Source organism: Trachurus trachurus, assembly GCF_905171665.1.
Source record: "Trachurus trachurus genome assembly, chromosome: 18".
NCBI lineage: Eukaryota > Metazoa > Chordata > Actinopteri > Carangiformes > Carangidae > Trachurus > Trachurus trachurus.
In genome coordinates, this window is record NC_139909.1 from 14070206 (window position 1) to 14085626 (window position 15421).

The 15421-nt window shown below is 43.4% G+C and overlaps 1 protein-coding gene across 2 annotated transcripts in view; it reads right to left on the bottom strand.

The window, feature by feature from the left end:
• LOC311002088 (phosphatidylinositol-binding clathrin assembly protein) overlaps positions 1–15421 on the bottom strand; it is an 88885-nt gene that overhangs the window by 54924 nt on the left and 18540 nt on the right. For both annotated transcript variants that reach the window (XM_083993310.1, XM_083993309.1), the window contains exon 2: positions 11001–11143. In XM_083993310.1, the coding sequence (XP_083849436.1) occupies positions 11001–11143 (143 nt within the window). The remainder of the gene's footprint in view (positions 1–11000; positions 11144–15421) is intronic.

Sequence of the window (15421 nt, forward strand, 5' to 3'; positions counted from 1 at the left end):
CGCACATCTGCCTATATGGTTCCCACATCAAATTTTTGTGAAAGTAACAATATTTAGGAATCTTTACGATTAATTAATTGTGGCGTTTAATACCACGATTAACTGTGAAAACAAGTAATCGTGACATCCCTAACTGTTCCCTGTCTGGTTATGGCTCCTTAGCTTTGATTGGATGATGGCGTGGCTTCTTTGGGAAGTGGGGGATCGGGATGGGAGGGGGGGGGGGTTCAATTACAATTCAAATCAGTGATGTGTCAGCAGACGCTCCGGATCAATAACCTGAACCAGTATTGAAGACAGACAAAAAAAAAAAAGAAAAAAAGGTAACAATAATAGATGCAGACGTCCCTGACTGGGAGAATCTCTATTGAGCCGGTTGCACCGTGCAAGTTTCTGGATGACTGAGCTGCTGCTGAGCCCAGTAGGACACACACACACACACACACACACACACACACACACACACACACACACACACACACACACACACACACACACACACACACACACACACACACACACACACACACACACACACACACACACACACACACACACACACACACACACACACACACACACACACACACACACACACACACACACACACACATACACACTGACACACAAACTTACTTTACTTTCACCTATTGATCACACAGATGCAGCCAATTTACTGGAGTTGGAAAAACTTGTTTATCTCCCCGAAAGGAGCGGAAAGGGAAGTGTATCTGTGTGTGTCTGTGTGTGTGTGTGTGTGTGTGTGTGGGGTGTGTGTTTGTCAGCTCATCGTGGGTCACCCTGTGAGTTTTCACTTTACAGATAGGATGTGTCGGTATCAAAGACAAGCAGGAGTCTGTCTCTACACACACACACACACACACACACACACACACTGTTCATGCACTGCAATTTCTGCCTGCACACTAATCATCTTTATGTTGCCACGGCAGCAGCTGATAGGAAGCACATGTGGTGACTTTGAGTGTGTGTATCTGTATCTGTGTGTGTGCGTCTGTGTGTGTCCATGCTTGTCAGATTATCACAAGTGACCCCTATTAGAGTCAGGGTGACCTTTACACACACATACGCACATACACACAAATAACATCCTCCTCTCTGCCCCTGCTCCCTTTGACACACTGCTTGAGTCAGCACTTTTCTATTTTCCTTCTGTCTTTCATTTTCCCCTCTTTTCTTTTTTCTTTTTTTTTTCGGTTGACCCCTCCTTTCTCTTTTTTCTTTTCTTTCTTTTCTCTTTTCCTCCCAGTCGGCCTGTAGCTCCCATGTCTGCCTTTCATAATGTCTCGGCTCAACCTTCCCTTGCTTAAAGTGATACGCCAACATTTTTTTTTTTCGTGTCTTGCCTCACTCTCGAGTCCATGACAAGGAGATAGACACCATCCTTTCGACCGTGCGTGCAGTAACAAGGGAGATAGAGCCGCATCGCCTGTAATTAGCTTAGCTCAAACGCTGGAAGTGTATAGGTAGTGTTAGCCTGCCTGCTACCTGAGCCGAAATCAGCAGTCAGAAGCTGATTTCATTTTAGCTCTAAACTCTGTAAATATATCACTTTATCGACATTTCAAACATTTTTAGGCGAGAAAGTAGCCGTTTAGATCAGCAGTGTGTCGTTAATTTGTCTAAATACCAGCTGTTTACAATTTTGTTCGGACGAATTCGGCGCTACTCATGCTAGCCGTTGTGACCAACGCACTTCCGGTTACTTTCACAAAATAAAACACCCGTTGCCCTTTAAATACAGAAAACCATGACGATAGAATTTGTGCTTTTACTTTGAAATAGGAAGCTAACCTACCCTCGATGTAGCTAGCTTGAACCAAAATAAACCGCCTTTGCTTGAACCCTCCGTTTTGACCGATCTCGTCCCCCATTTGACCGCTCAAGATGCCTTACCGGAAAGTTTTGTCAGCTCTGAGACGAAGATCGGCCCGTTTAGAGTTACTGAAGAGTTTCTTTGATGACTTTAGGTGGAGGCAGGCGACCATTACCCGTTTGAGCTAAGCTAATTACAGGCGATGCGGCTCTATCTCCCTTGTTACTACACGCACAGTCGAAAGGATGGTGTCTATCTGCTTGTCATGGACTCGGGAGTGAGGCAAGAAACGTAAAAAAAAAACAAATGTTGGCGTATCCCTTTAAATCTCTGCCTCCGTCTGTGTCCTCACCCCCTCTCTCTCCCTCCCTCCCTCCCTCCCTCCCTGGAGGAGGAGGAGAGGGAGCCGTAGTGATGAGAGTGCTTCGGTGACGTCACTGAAACAAATGGGCCGTTTGCTATCTGGGACGCTGGCGTGGCGGCGAGGAGGAGGACGGCTGGTGGCGACTCACACTGCAACTTTACGCCGCCGTAAAAACACACACACACAAGTTGTCTCTCACACACACACACCTTACTTGCTCCCTCCCTCTTTATATCTCCTGCTATCTCACACACACACACACACACAGAGAAAGAGAAAGCGGTGTGTCCTGCCACCATCAGCACTTTCTCTGGTGTCCTCGCCAGATCGTCTCTGTCTCCTCTCATGTCCTTAATGACTCTCACACTCCGTCTCCTCTCCTCCTGCCTCTCATCCCACCGTCTCTCCCTCTCTCCCTTTCTCTCTCTCTCTCTCCATCCGTTCCTATATATATTCAGTTTTGACGTGCAGAGACTCGGCACCGAGGTGAAATCAATCAGACTGTAATTTTCCCCCCAATGACACTTACAACTATCCTGTCCCGCAGAAGAAAAGGATGATGGGTAGTATTTTTCAGCACTTGGCGTCCTTGAAAACAACCCCCCCCCCCACACACACACACACACACACACACACACCACCCCTTCCAAAATAATAAAAAAGAGGCTTTCACAAGGCCGTGTTATACTGTACCTTGTAGCTGTGACATTCCTCGAAGTCGCAGCACGTTGAGGAAAAACTGAAACTCTGAGCGGCCGTTTAAAAAAGGCCGTTCATCTTGGGGGAATATCTGAGCCTGACAGGTTTGGGGGTGGGGGGGATTTTCTGTTGCTGTGCTCAATGTGCAGTTTATGAAGTGTTTATTCTTCGCTGCAAATAAAAAAACAACAAATTTGAAGGGGAGGGAGTGCGATCTACTACCGATTCCTCAACTCTGCAAAAAAAGCCCAGTCTAGATCAGTGGAAACTGTTTGGCGCCAACAGCTGATTGAGACAAAACAAGTCGGCTTCTGACACAACGGCTGAGCAGTAAACAAAGATGTAGAAGATCAAAAAATGGGGATTCAACTACATCCATCTGTTCCCAGTCTTTCAAAAAAACAGTTGATGGTGCACCTACTGTACATGGTCTGTTTTATCATATGATATATATAATAACATGGCTGTACAGAGTATAGGGTTTGATTGACGACATTTACATGTTAAAATAAAATAACGATTTCAAACAATAAAGAAACGCATCAGAAACGATCTGCGTCCATGCCAACCACACCTGAGACGCTCAGTTAGGTACGCTGAATGGATGAGAACTACAAACAGGAAGAAACATCGTAAAATATACAACAAACAAGGGGAGGAAGTTCGACCTACTACCGATTCGTCAACAAAACCAATCAATCAATCAATCAATTTGTTTATTTCGGGCATGTCAATTTAAATCATCATCATCACACTTCATCTTAGTTCAAGTAATACAATACACATGGCCGAAAGGGAAAGCGGGAGAAGCAAAAGCTTATCTAGTCCCGCCCCCATTTCCAAAACCAATCTAGATCAGTCGAAACTGTGGCGCCTACAACTGATTGAGACAAAACAATCGGCTCCTGATACAAAGACTGAACAGTAAACAAAGATTTTAAAATCAAATTGGTTGTGCTAAAAAAAAAAAGTGGTGATTCAACTACATCCATCCATCAGCTAATAGCCTACCACTCATCTGTTCAGTCTATCTAACAGTTGACCGTGCACCTACTGTACATGGTCTGTTTGTGGCTGTATATGGATTGATTTTCACTTAGGCTGTGTCTACTATCAATGTTGTTTTTTAAAGCTGAAATGGGTCTAGCAGCGTTTCTGAAGGTCTCCATTATAGGATTGGATTGGAGTTTTTTGATCAGTCAAAGGTTTCTCTCTTCCAGTGAAGTTCCTCAATGTCTAATCAATGGACTGGACCAACACTGTGCAGAGGTTGGATGCTAAAGTCTAGCAGAGTTGATGACCTTTGTTTCTGTTTGCCAATTGTGAATCTATTCTGATTATTTTGCCCTTGTAACATTGTGTAAATTTAAGTGTTTTACCTCAATTCAATCTTCCCTGAATACAGAAACAGTCCTTCATGTATAGTATTCACTTTGTTATCAATGCTCAGATTAACACAGGCATAAGATTTCATAAAGTTTCTGTGTTTGAACAGCCAGGATGTTTACAACTGCTGTACATTAAATCACTGGTACAAAGCATCACCATTAAAACATCTCATTACATAAAGCAACACGTGGGGATTAAACCGTCTTTTGATTGTCGGCCGCAAGAAACGCTGGAAAACGGGAAAAAAGACATTCAGCGTTGAAAACCCATTTGAAGAGGCACATTTAGCCTTTCAAAAATCGATTTTATAATAACTTTGACTTCCACATGACCCCCATTTCCGCCTCTTACTCCCGACTCTCATTCCTTGCTCCGTCACCCCCCCTACATCTTTCCGCCATTCTTGTAATTCCACGAACAAATACCTCCTCCTCTTTTCTCTCTCATGTCCTCGCTTCCTCTATCTGTGTATAAGCCTTGTTAGGGTCTTGGGTGGTCAAAAGCATCAAACGCTCTCAGGAGAGACCGGGCGGCCTCCCCCTACGGGAGGGAGGGAGACAAGCTGGGAGTGAAGAGGTGGAAAATGGCTCTCCCTGCCATTGTTTGGGGTTTCCTGCCGGATTGTTTTTGGTACATATTGGCCTATCATACAAAGACTTGGAAGCAGGGAAACATGCTGACAGACGATAGAAACCCAGACAATGGCAAAGACAAGGAGCCACGCAGCACTCGCCTCTTATCACCCCCCTCCCTCCTCTCCTCCTCCTCTCCTCTCTCTCCTGGGCTGTTGAGACATTAAAAATAACATTTTATGCATTTGTTCGCCTGTAAAGTACAGACAAGAGCCTCGCATGTGCCATATCGTCGTAACTGCCCCCGCTGCCCTGTTACTGCCATGAAAAAACACCTGGAGGGAAGAAACAATGAGCTGCAGGATTTAAGATCCTGTAGAGATGCTTTCTTTGAAACACGCCCCTTTTTATAGCGGCTTTATACCGGCGGCACAGAAGAAGTGAAATCATGATCAAAGATATTGACCGACTCTTGATTGCTCGTGAGATTCAGAGCGTCACCAGGGGAGGATGGGGGGGGGGGGGCGAGCCAGGATTGCTTTTTGGCACGGAGGAAAAAACTGGAGGTGAAGAATTTAATGACTATCAATACCGGCCTGTCAACCATTTCCTACACACACACACACACACACACACACACACACACACACACACACACACACACACAGACACAGAATGTGCTATTACTCTAATCAGGATCCCAAGCCCCTCCAACAAATATGGCAGCCGAGGCAAAGACGAGATATTGAAACTTAATTCACCTGTTATTTGCTCTGAATGGTAAATTCCCACTTTTCGATTTGAAGGCAGGGGCTGAATACATTACAGGGACGGCAGAATGAAATGGGCTGCATTTAAAAAAAAAAAAAAAAAAAAAGAAGAAAAAAAAAAGAAAGACCTGTATTTTTGCTGACATCCAGACCCACTGACAATGAACTGCAACAGCGGGACTAAATTTAAATAAGCTCAGATATCACGCTCTGCTGATTTATATTCAGCTGTTGACCGTGATGTTGAGCCAAAAAACTGTTGTGACGAACAAAGCTTAACTTACACTTTTTTTTTTTTTTTTACAGCTTGGTCATGTGATGTCACTGGACGAACAAAAAGGACAAAAAAAGTTAGAGATTCTCATTGCCACCATCGTCATCCATTTATCCGTATCCTGCAATTGCTCGCTGAGTGTTTTTATTCATGTTGTCCTTGTCAGCCTGAGACAGCTGCCACTGAATGTGTGGCGTTAACATTAATAATGTTGAAGGTAATAACTGATGTGTGAAATCAACATTCCTCTTCTACCTGCTTTTCCTTCCTTTACACATCTTTTTATTTCTTGAATTTGTGAAAAGGGGTTTATTTAGTAACAAGCGTTGAGTTTTTGCTTTTTTTTTACTTATCGAAAAAGACTACAGAGTCGTCGACAGACAGGAGGACTGACTGTCACTGAAACCCAGACAAAATGAAATTATTCCAGCTCTTTTAGGCAGGGTGACCTGAGAAAAAAAAATCACATCTCGGGGTGAAGTGTTTGATCACATCAGAGGTGGGTTCAAACCTGACAGGTCTCACCGTATCTAACATGGACTGTGACGACGTGTCAGGCATCACGAACGCTCCACATCCATCATAACAACCAGTGGTGGCCCCTTTTAAGAATAAGATGAGATGACATGACAAACAGCACGTTGGCGTTGTAAGAAACCCCCCGATGCAGCTCCACTCGATTTCACCGAATGTAAATGTTCTGTACCATTCATCAGGCGGTGAGTCCGAGGGCCGCGGCAGCCAAGCTGGAAGCAGTCAGGCTGTTGATCTGAAAGGGAATGTACAGTCTATTGACCCCAATTCTGTGGGTCTGTGGTTTCTAATTTTACGGCCAGATTTCTCTCAGCTCTGACTATAATGGATGGGACGGCCGTGGGGGAGGGGGGTGGGGGTGGGGGGGGGCAGGGACACCTGGCCACCGAGCCTCAGTCAGCACCAGCGGCCTGACAGGCCCCTTGATGAATGCAGGCTGATGAGCACACACACAGTTGTTCCCACTACAAAACCCCCAGAGCCTCAGTCTGCGAGGCCAGACCGCAGATACAGTGCTGCTGCAGCGTCCCTGTGCTGTGCATGTCCGTATTATGGGATGTCGTCGATCTTCCACACAAATTAGATTTGAATTTCTAATGCTTCTTACGTTAAATATTCAAATTATATTCAAATTTTTAATGTTTTTTTTTAGCTTATTGTATAAACCTATACCAGCTTATTATTACATCCTGCGTCCACTAGAGGGCGTTCCAACCAAATCTGTTATGCAACATTTGCCACGTTGCGACGCACTAATTTGTTAATTTGCGTCGTTGCACACGTTTGAATGTCAGTTTCCAACATCAAATGTTCTCATTTTTTAAATAATTTGAATTCTGTTCAAATAGCCAAGTCCATTGTGACAGCACTAGTCTGTATTAAAGGTCAAGTGTGTAATATTTGGCAAGGTTTATTGGCAAAAATCTGAATATACTACCCATGAATATATTTGTATAAGTGTATAATCGCTGTAAAATAAAAATTTGTTTGGCCTTATAATTATCCTTTTATATATATATATATATAGCAAGGGTCTTGCTTTAGAGAGTGTCGCCATCTTGCGCGGCCATGTTTGTACGGCAGCCTGAACGGAAAATCCAGCCAGACATAGAGCACATTTCGCGAGTTTCGTATTCATAAATAAACCAACGGAGAAGACGACGGAAGGCAAGAAGAAGGAGGAGGAAACAAAACTCTGCATTTGAAATGTCCATTGCACTTGAATTATTAGTAACCCTAATGCTTTGTCTGGGTCCGTGTTATTAAAATGAGCAACCAGATTATTATATGGCTACATATATAATTTATATCCTCAGATTTATTTATTTAATCGCTGCAGGGTAATGTGAAAAAATGCATTATAATAACATTGCATCTGCTCTCAAGTAATGCTGTTCATTATTGGATTGCAAACAAAAGGCACTACAAAGCTCTATCAATACGAGAAGGCACTGATTCTCTCTTTGTAACTCAGGTCCTAGTAAACAATAATAAAATCATCCACTGTGACGTGAACTTAATGCAGAGTGATGGAGATCTGGCTCAGCGGGGGATGGAGAGAGGAGGAGTCAGCAGAGAGAGAGAGTTGCAGAGACTGTGAAGTGGCTCTAGGTGAGACATCAACATCAAAAAGGTTCAATCTGACAATGACAACTCTGGAGATAAATCAGCCGGCAGCTTTGGGAATACCTCTAAGCCACTTTCCTGCTGCTCTGCACTGACCTACTTAGCATGATTCGGTTATCAAAAACGTTATGGGAATTTCCACAGCTTCAGCAAACACTGTGGCGACGTGGAGTCATCCGATGACCCGACCGACGTCTCCCCTCAACTGTATACGCGAGTGGGTTTTCTTGATGTCTCTTTGTTTTCATCTTGTTTTTTCGCCGGAGTGAAACGAGCCGGGGGTTGTAAAGGCTTCTTCCGTAAATAAAAACAAAACAAAACACAATGATCTCACACCCAGCCCTTCCTCTATTCTCAGGAAGTTCAGATTGATGCAATAAACAAGGAACCAGCAGAAGGAAGCGTTGCGTATGTGTCGACATGAGTGATCCCGCCTGAAAAAAAAAAAAAGGGGGAAGTGATGCTTCCCTATTTCAAAGGAAATTAAAAAGGAATGTGACTCGGGGTGTGTCGTTGTTTTTGGGTGTGTTCTGCCCGTGTGTGTCTGTGTTTGTGTACGAGAGGAAACGGCAACTTCCTCCATTCGTAGAGTAACATGCCCAAATATGATGAGTTCACGAGCGTTGTGATGTAGTTTCAGAGCAGCCATCACCTCGTAGCCACGGGGACCAGAGAGCTTTACGAAGATATTCATCCAAAAATGAACTCAACCTGCTGAGTCAGTCGTTACTTTAAAGGGAAACAAAACAATCTCCGTCCATGCAATCACACCAGATAAAGCATATTATCACCTCACCAATCACCTGCACTACATATGTGCATGCAGGTGCAAACAGGAACAGCTCTTTATTTAGCATTTTATACGACATTTGTTTAGCGCAGACGTTCTCATAATGTGCAAAAGTAGATTTAATAGAAATATTGCAGGGCTCCAGACTAACTAGAAGCACAGTGGCCACTAACTTAAAATCTTTGGAGCACAAGCAGAAAATTCAGGGGTGCACACTGTAAATCCACTTGTAAAGCAAATATTCACATTTCCTTTTCATGCATGATCCTTACACACATCGGCCTGACACCTGTAATGACAGATTCAACATGCTTTCACCAGGGTTGAAAATAAAACAGCACATTTTGGAAACGGTCGTTCTGATTGGACAGTTCTGCTCAGCATAGCACAAAAGATCAGGGCAACATTAAGTGTAGCATTAAAGGGATAGTTCAACATTTTGGCAAATTGGCCCATTGCCATAATCCCTATAGTCATAGCAGTAGGTTTGTTACCTTTAATTGTCGGTGCAAGCTATTTTTAGAACGGCGGAGCAGAGCCGCGAGCTGCTCGGAGCTACGCTACGGAGGCTGATGGGATTTCTTGGTTTCCCTCATCAAACTCATCAAATACACAATCCAACAACTCCAAAACGCTCTGGTGGACAAGTTGTGACCTGCACATTCACCACGCTATGAGATAATAACAGAACGTTACGAGACAGAGTTGTAAACACCGTCACCTGCTGCCCTGCAGTGTGTGTGAGGGAGGAGGTTGTTGAAAATGAGAACTGCACCGCATACTGTTTGTTTGCCTCAGTACTATTGAATTAGTAGATTGTATTGGTTTTGGGGGATGTCGGTGGAGCTGGATGGTCCATGAGTTTTATTTTAATGATTAATAGTTGCAGAAACACTGGTTCAGTTCGTACAAAATCGTAGTGTAATAGCAACAAGTTGTAAAAGCTAAGCTAATAATCTGCGAGCTGCAGCTTCATGAGACCGGTATCAATCATCTCATCTAACTCAATATTTTAACTATTCCTGTAAATCCAGTTTGAGTAAGCTTCAGGCTCTAAATACACAACATAAAATCAACTTTTATCACAAGATATTACTGTATAAATTCTAGGGACCATGAGTTTTATGTCAAAACAGAGCAGCTCTGCTTTGACTGCTGCCTCCATTAAATATACATTCAGCACTGTAACAGTATAGTGAGCATCGAATGGCACGAATCCATCTGAATATCAAAGTGTAAAAAAAATATATATCGTATTCCTTTATGTTTTAGAAATGACTGAGATATGAATAATTAACCGGCTGCAAACCAGAGGATCAATGTAAACGCCAGCTATAGTGGTACATTTGAAGAACAAAGTGCGTTCGACTTCTATTATGTTAGGAATTAATAAAAAACTATAAAAACGAAACTACAACTCTCAGTCTGAATTAATCTCTCCTCTTGCTTTCAAAGCGCCGCGCGCCACACTGTCGCATATAAATTGAGACATTTTGCTGACACGGGGTTTGATGAGACCTCTTCATGCAAAAACAGCAGGATGGATCTGGTAAAAAAGTTCACAATTATTACGATCCCCAAAAAAAAAAAGTTCCCTCAAACACGGCTTGAATTTCAATTTTCCAATTATTGTCTTTGAAAGTCTGCAAATCCGTGGAGGAGCCCCGTGTTATTCTTCCAGCTTTTAACCATGTTTTTATTAAGCTAATTCATTTGATTATTCATTTGCTTCTGTCCTTGTGCACCCACCCCCCACCCCCCACCCGCCTCAATCTCCCCTCATCTTGCTTCCAGCTCGTACAGAGCTAATTAATTTCTCTGTGCCGCTCAGCTATTTCTATTATTCACTCCATGAGTCCGATGTGTACGTCCTCCCCGTAGCGGCGGCACACGTCGGTTGTATATTTGTATCCCAGCATGCATTAGTCAGCCTCCCGCCCACCTCTCGCCGCTGATCCTGCCGCTGATACGGGCTCGATTTAAAAACCACAATGTGGATGTACGTTTGGATTTATGTATGAGACAGACTTAAGTAATAATGCAACTTATTGATGCAGCCTTCACCGGCTGCCCCGGAGGGCTTTTTCATTGTGCACATGTGTGAGTCTGTGAGTGTGTCAGTGTGAGTGTGTGCGAGCCTCCTACCTCGTTGCCATACATCATGAGGTGGTGGGTGGTGATAAGGGCTTTGAAGACCACCACCCAGCTGGAGTTGGCTGTGCGCTCGAACAGCGTGTCTGCCAGCTGGGGAATGTTCACGTTCATCTCATTGGTGCAGTGGATCAGATCTGGAGGAGAGAGAGACACACAAAAGATACAGAGAGGTAATGAGGGAAAGGCTTTCAAAGGGCTGAAAACCCTGCTCTTACACAACAACTGTAAACTGCTTTGAACGCAGAAAAATGCAGGTGCACCGACACCGCCAAGGACACACGAACACACCACGCACACACACACACACACACATGTACACACAAGCTTCAGCTGGATTCTTTAGTGAATCGAGTGTTAAGTTGCAGAAACTTCCTTTAACTTCCTCCTCCTTATGACTTTCACTCAGCTGCATCGTCTCCCTTTCGTTTCCTTCACTCCATTCAAATTCACTCCAATAAATTCATGCTGATGAATTTATGCATTGGGTTTTTACAAGGAGACTTGTGTTTACTGCTACTGCAGTACAGTATGTGTTGGGTTTCCTGTTAAACATTATGTAGCCTACCTCATGGGTAAAGTTGATCAGCAGCTCATCAATCAATCATAAAAGTCTTTATTTTTTATAAAATATGGTTAAATTTAAACATTAACATCACATAACACATATATAATATGGCCTTAAAATCTGTACCAATATCAGTACAACTGGGCCAATATGGGCACAAATAAATATTCACAAAATGTTAACAAATATCATTGACTGGTCATGTTTCCTTTCCTTATTATCCAACTTGGAACTAATAGACTGTGTACCATGTGACCCGGTGATGACCAGATGTTGAATGGCAGTGCACCAAAACCCACAAAAAAGCTTATTGCAAGTAAAAAATAAATAAAGAACCTAGATCAGTGGTTCCCAACCTTTTTTGGCTCATGACCCCATTTGGACACAAATTTCTGGCGACCCTCTCTTCTGGCGGCCGTCAATCAAGACGCGCCAGCTTAGATATTTTCATATGCTGCATTTTATTTGAACTCAATTGATTTGAGAAAGTGAAAGTGGAGAATACAGTTGTTTAAGATTGTGTGTGGTGTTTTTAAATCATAATTTTAAAAGGAATAATAATTAGTTAAAAAAAAATGTTATCAGTAATTTTTTTTAAATCAATTACCTACTAGACATTTCAGGCGACCCCATTTGAATTCTGGGCGACCCTACATGGGGTCCCGACCCCAAGGTTGAAAAACACTGACCTAGATCATATGTGGAGATTTCTTTTTTTAATATGAAAAATTACAATGCTGAGATCAGAACATGCTCCAACCCAGGTTTCATCATATATGGTGCCACAGTTGGACGTATATGGACCAATGAATCCGTAAACTCTGAGGTATTTTGCGCTGTGTAGGTTTTACCAAACACAATGATCTAATGCATGTCACAGTATCTAATACATAAGAAGGTATAAATAGTAAATAACCTAATGAATCTAGTTACACATCTAAGTAACAGCCCAGACCTTATCACACAGTCGATGCAACAACAAAAAAACGCTTTAATTTACAACAAGTCGACTTTATTTCAGGGGCGGCTGATAGGATCTGACCAGATACTAACAGCTTGTCGCCGCCTCACTGTTCTCACCACTTTACTTTGAGATTGATTTGATTCTTGTTTCGGGTCCCCGAGCTTATTATAAAGATTCGGTGTCTTCACTCACAACATGCAACACACACAGAGATCCTCTCAAGCACAAACATCGATACAGACACACACGGTTAAATTGATCGTTCACACCACATATCAGGATTTTTTTTTCTTCCTTTTTTTGTGTGGTTTCGTTTCTCAGGCGGCCTCCACCCTTTCATTCCTTCACCTTTACTTCCATCTCTTTCTCTTTCTCTCTCTCTCCATCCACCTCATCTCCACCATCCTTTGTTCTTCACCACAGGACATTATGAGCTGCCGGCTCTCACACCTGGTAACTACGGAAACAGCTTCTCATTAGACTACCGGAGGACTGTGGCGGGGGGAGAGAGAGTCCCATCGGGAGACTTCATCATCATAATCAGACGCATGCGTGGTGCACGCACGCACGTACGGGCACGTGAAGGAAGGTGCGCACGTTCACTCGATGAAGCCCCCACCCCCCTTCCTTCACTCACGCCTCGCCTCGAGCACTTGCCCACACACACATACACACACACTAACAAATCACATCAGACGTCTTCTCAATCATTCACTCAACATGACACCTCCTCTACTTCCTCTTCTAACACACAAACACACACACACACACCAAGCTTTGGGCTATTCAGTCAATACAAATGATTGTGGAGTAATGTAATACAAAAGGTACATTAGAGCACAATACATCCATTATGTTGCGTTTGGGGGTGTGACTGAGACGGCCAGCCAAGAAGAGAGAGTGTGTGTGTGAATTGTGTGTTTTCATGCCTGTTGGGAAGAGCACCAGCATGTTGAACGAATGAGCACTTCCACCGGCGGACTGTTCAGCCTCACCTTGTCTCCCCCTCCCCTCCTCCTCCTCCCTCCTCCTCCCTCGTCCTCGTGTGATGATGTTACCGACACTGATTAGAGACAATTAATACCGCTGAACTGGAAACGGGCATCGAGGAGCCGACTGGTGGCTGCGCAAACAAATCAGCCGCCTGACTACTTTAGTTTGTTTCCATCTCGTTTGTTTCTGCTGCCACGTTCTCTTCTCCATCTCCTCTTGCTTTTCACCCTCCTTTTTCTGTCCATCTCGCCTCCTTTTTAACAGACCTCATGTTTTTTCATTAGGTCTGGAGGGGTGTGATAGAGAGAACTAAGAGAAGGACTGATTAGGTCTGCGGGGACGCTCGTGCGTGAGTGTCTATGCGTGCAAGCGATAATGTAAAGAGGGTACATGTGCCGACTTAATCAGGCAGAGTGGAAAGCATTAGATGCCCCTGATCCCGGACCAGGGAGAGAAAAGGGGAAGGCGAGGTAATTTAGGCAAACATATGGTAGAGAGAAAAGAGGAGGCTAAAGAGATTGAAGGAGAAAAAAGAGGTGTGGGAGTCAAAGAGAGAAAAAGACTCAGGCTGGCTTCAAACTTAATGATTTTCAAATTGTAGCCAATTAAAAAAAAAAAAAAAAAAACAAGACCACAGACATGAGAACGGTTTCAACCCAGTTTTTGACATAATTCTCTGAACAGGAGATCTCACAGAAACTAACGTGATCAAACGTGACTTCAGAAGAAAAACCAAAATGGCCGTCGCGGCGTCCAATCTTTAATGCAGAGAAAAAACAAAACCCAAGAAAAAAAGAAAAACAAAACCTTAGATGAAATTCTGACGGAGAAGACGGTAGAGGAGCGCCTGCCATGTTTGTGAAATGTTAAAACTATTATGGGATGCTTCCTGGTCTGTTTGCTCTCAATGGCTATTGGGAAAACAAGTTGCCTGCGACTCAGTCTGGGGCAGTAACATAATGATTCATATTGACACAACATACTTGAGGGTTATTAGGTCAAATTATTGTGTGCAACATGAATTTGAATCAGGCCGAAGGGAACTGAAGCTGGACGTCCACTACATTGTACGACTTTAGCCAGTTTTTGACCAGATTGTTGAGCTGTACAACTAATTTTTGTGTTGGAACGATCATCTCCTCACAAACGGCCCTCAGACAGTCAGAGGAAGTTATGACATGTCAGAAATTTTGATTGGCCGATCGGTCTGGTCTGAAGGTGCCATGGTAACACAAAGCTGAATGGAAAATATGGAGGCTAGTTGTTGCAAAAGCTGCTGCCTCTTTGATTTTTCCACCTCCTCCAATCACGACTGATATGAACGACCGGTAGGAGTGTTGTTGACATTTGTTTCTTTTTTTCCCAGGGACATGGCTGTACAAATTATCAAGACAGCAGCTTCTTCTCCCCTGTTAGCATTGCTGCAAAACAAACATGCCTTTGAGCTTTCAAACAAATCTTTATTGACAATTGTCAATAGCCACTGCCAGGATGTTCCACAGGACCCGACGGGCCGTTTTTACACAGAGTGAGCACATGAATCGTGAGCTTTGACTTCACATCACATGCAATATATGAATACTGTTTGAGTTTCAATGAAAACAATGAGATGTCTAAAGTCACAAAGTGCATGCTCAGCTAAAGAACAGAGGGGGGAAAAAAAGATAGACAAAGAAGAGGAGATAATGAGACATGAGAGACATGAGTGTCTTGTCATCCAGACAATTTGCAGGAATCCACACACAGCTCAACATGACTCCTCCTCCCCCTCCTCCTCGCCGCTCTGTCCACAGCACAAACAGGTCTGGGGATGGGGATGTATTTTTTTTCCCACTTCACCCTCCCTGCGCAATTATTCTCACAACAAATGGGAAAAAATACACATGTTTC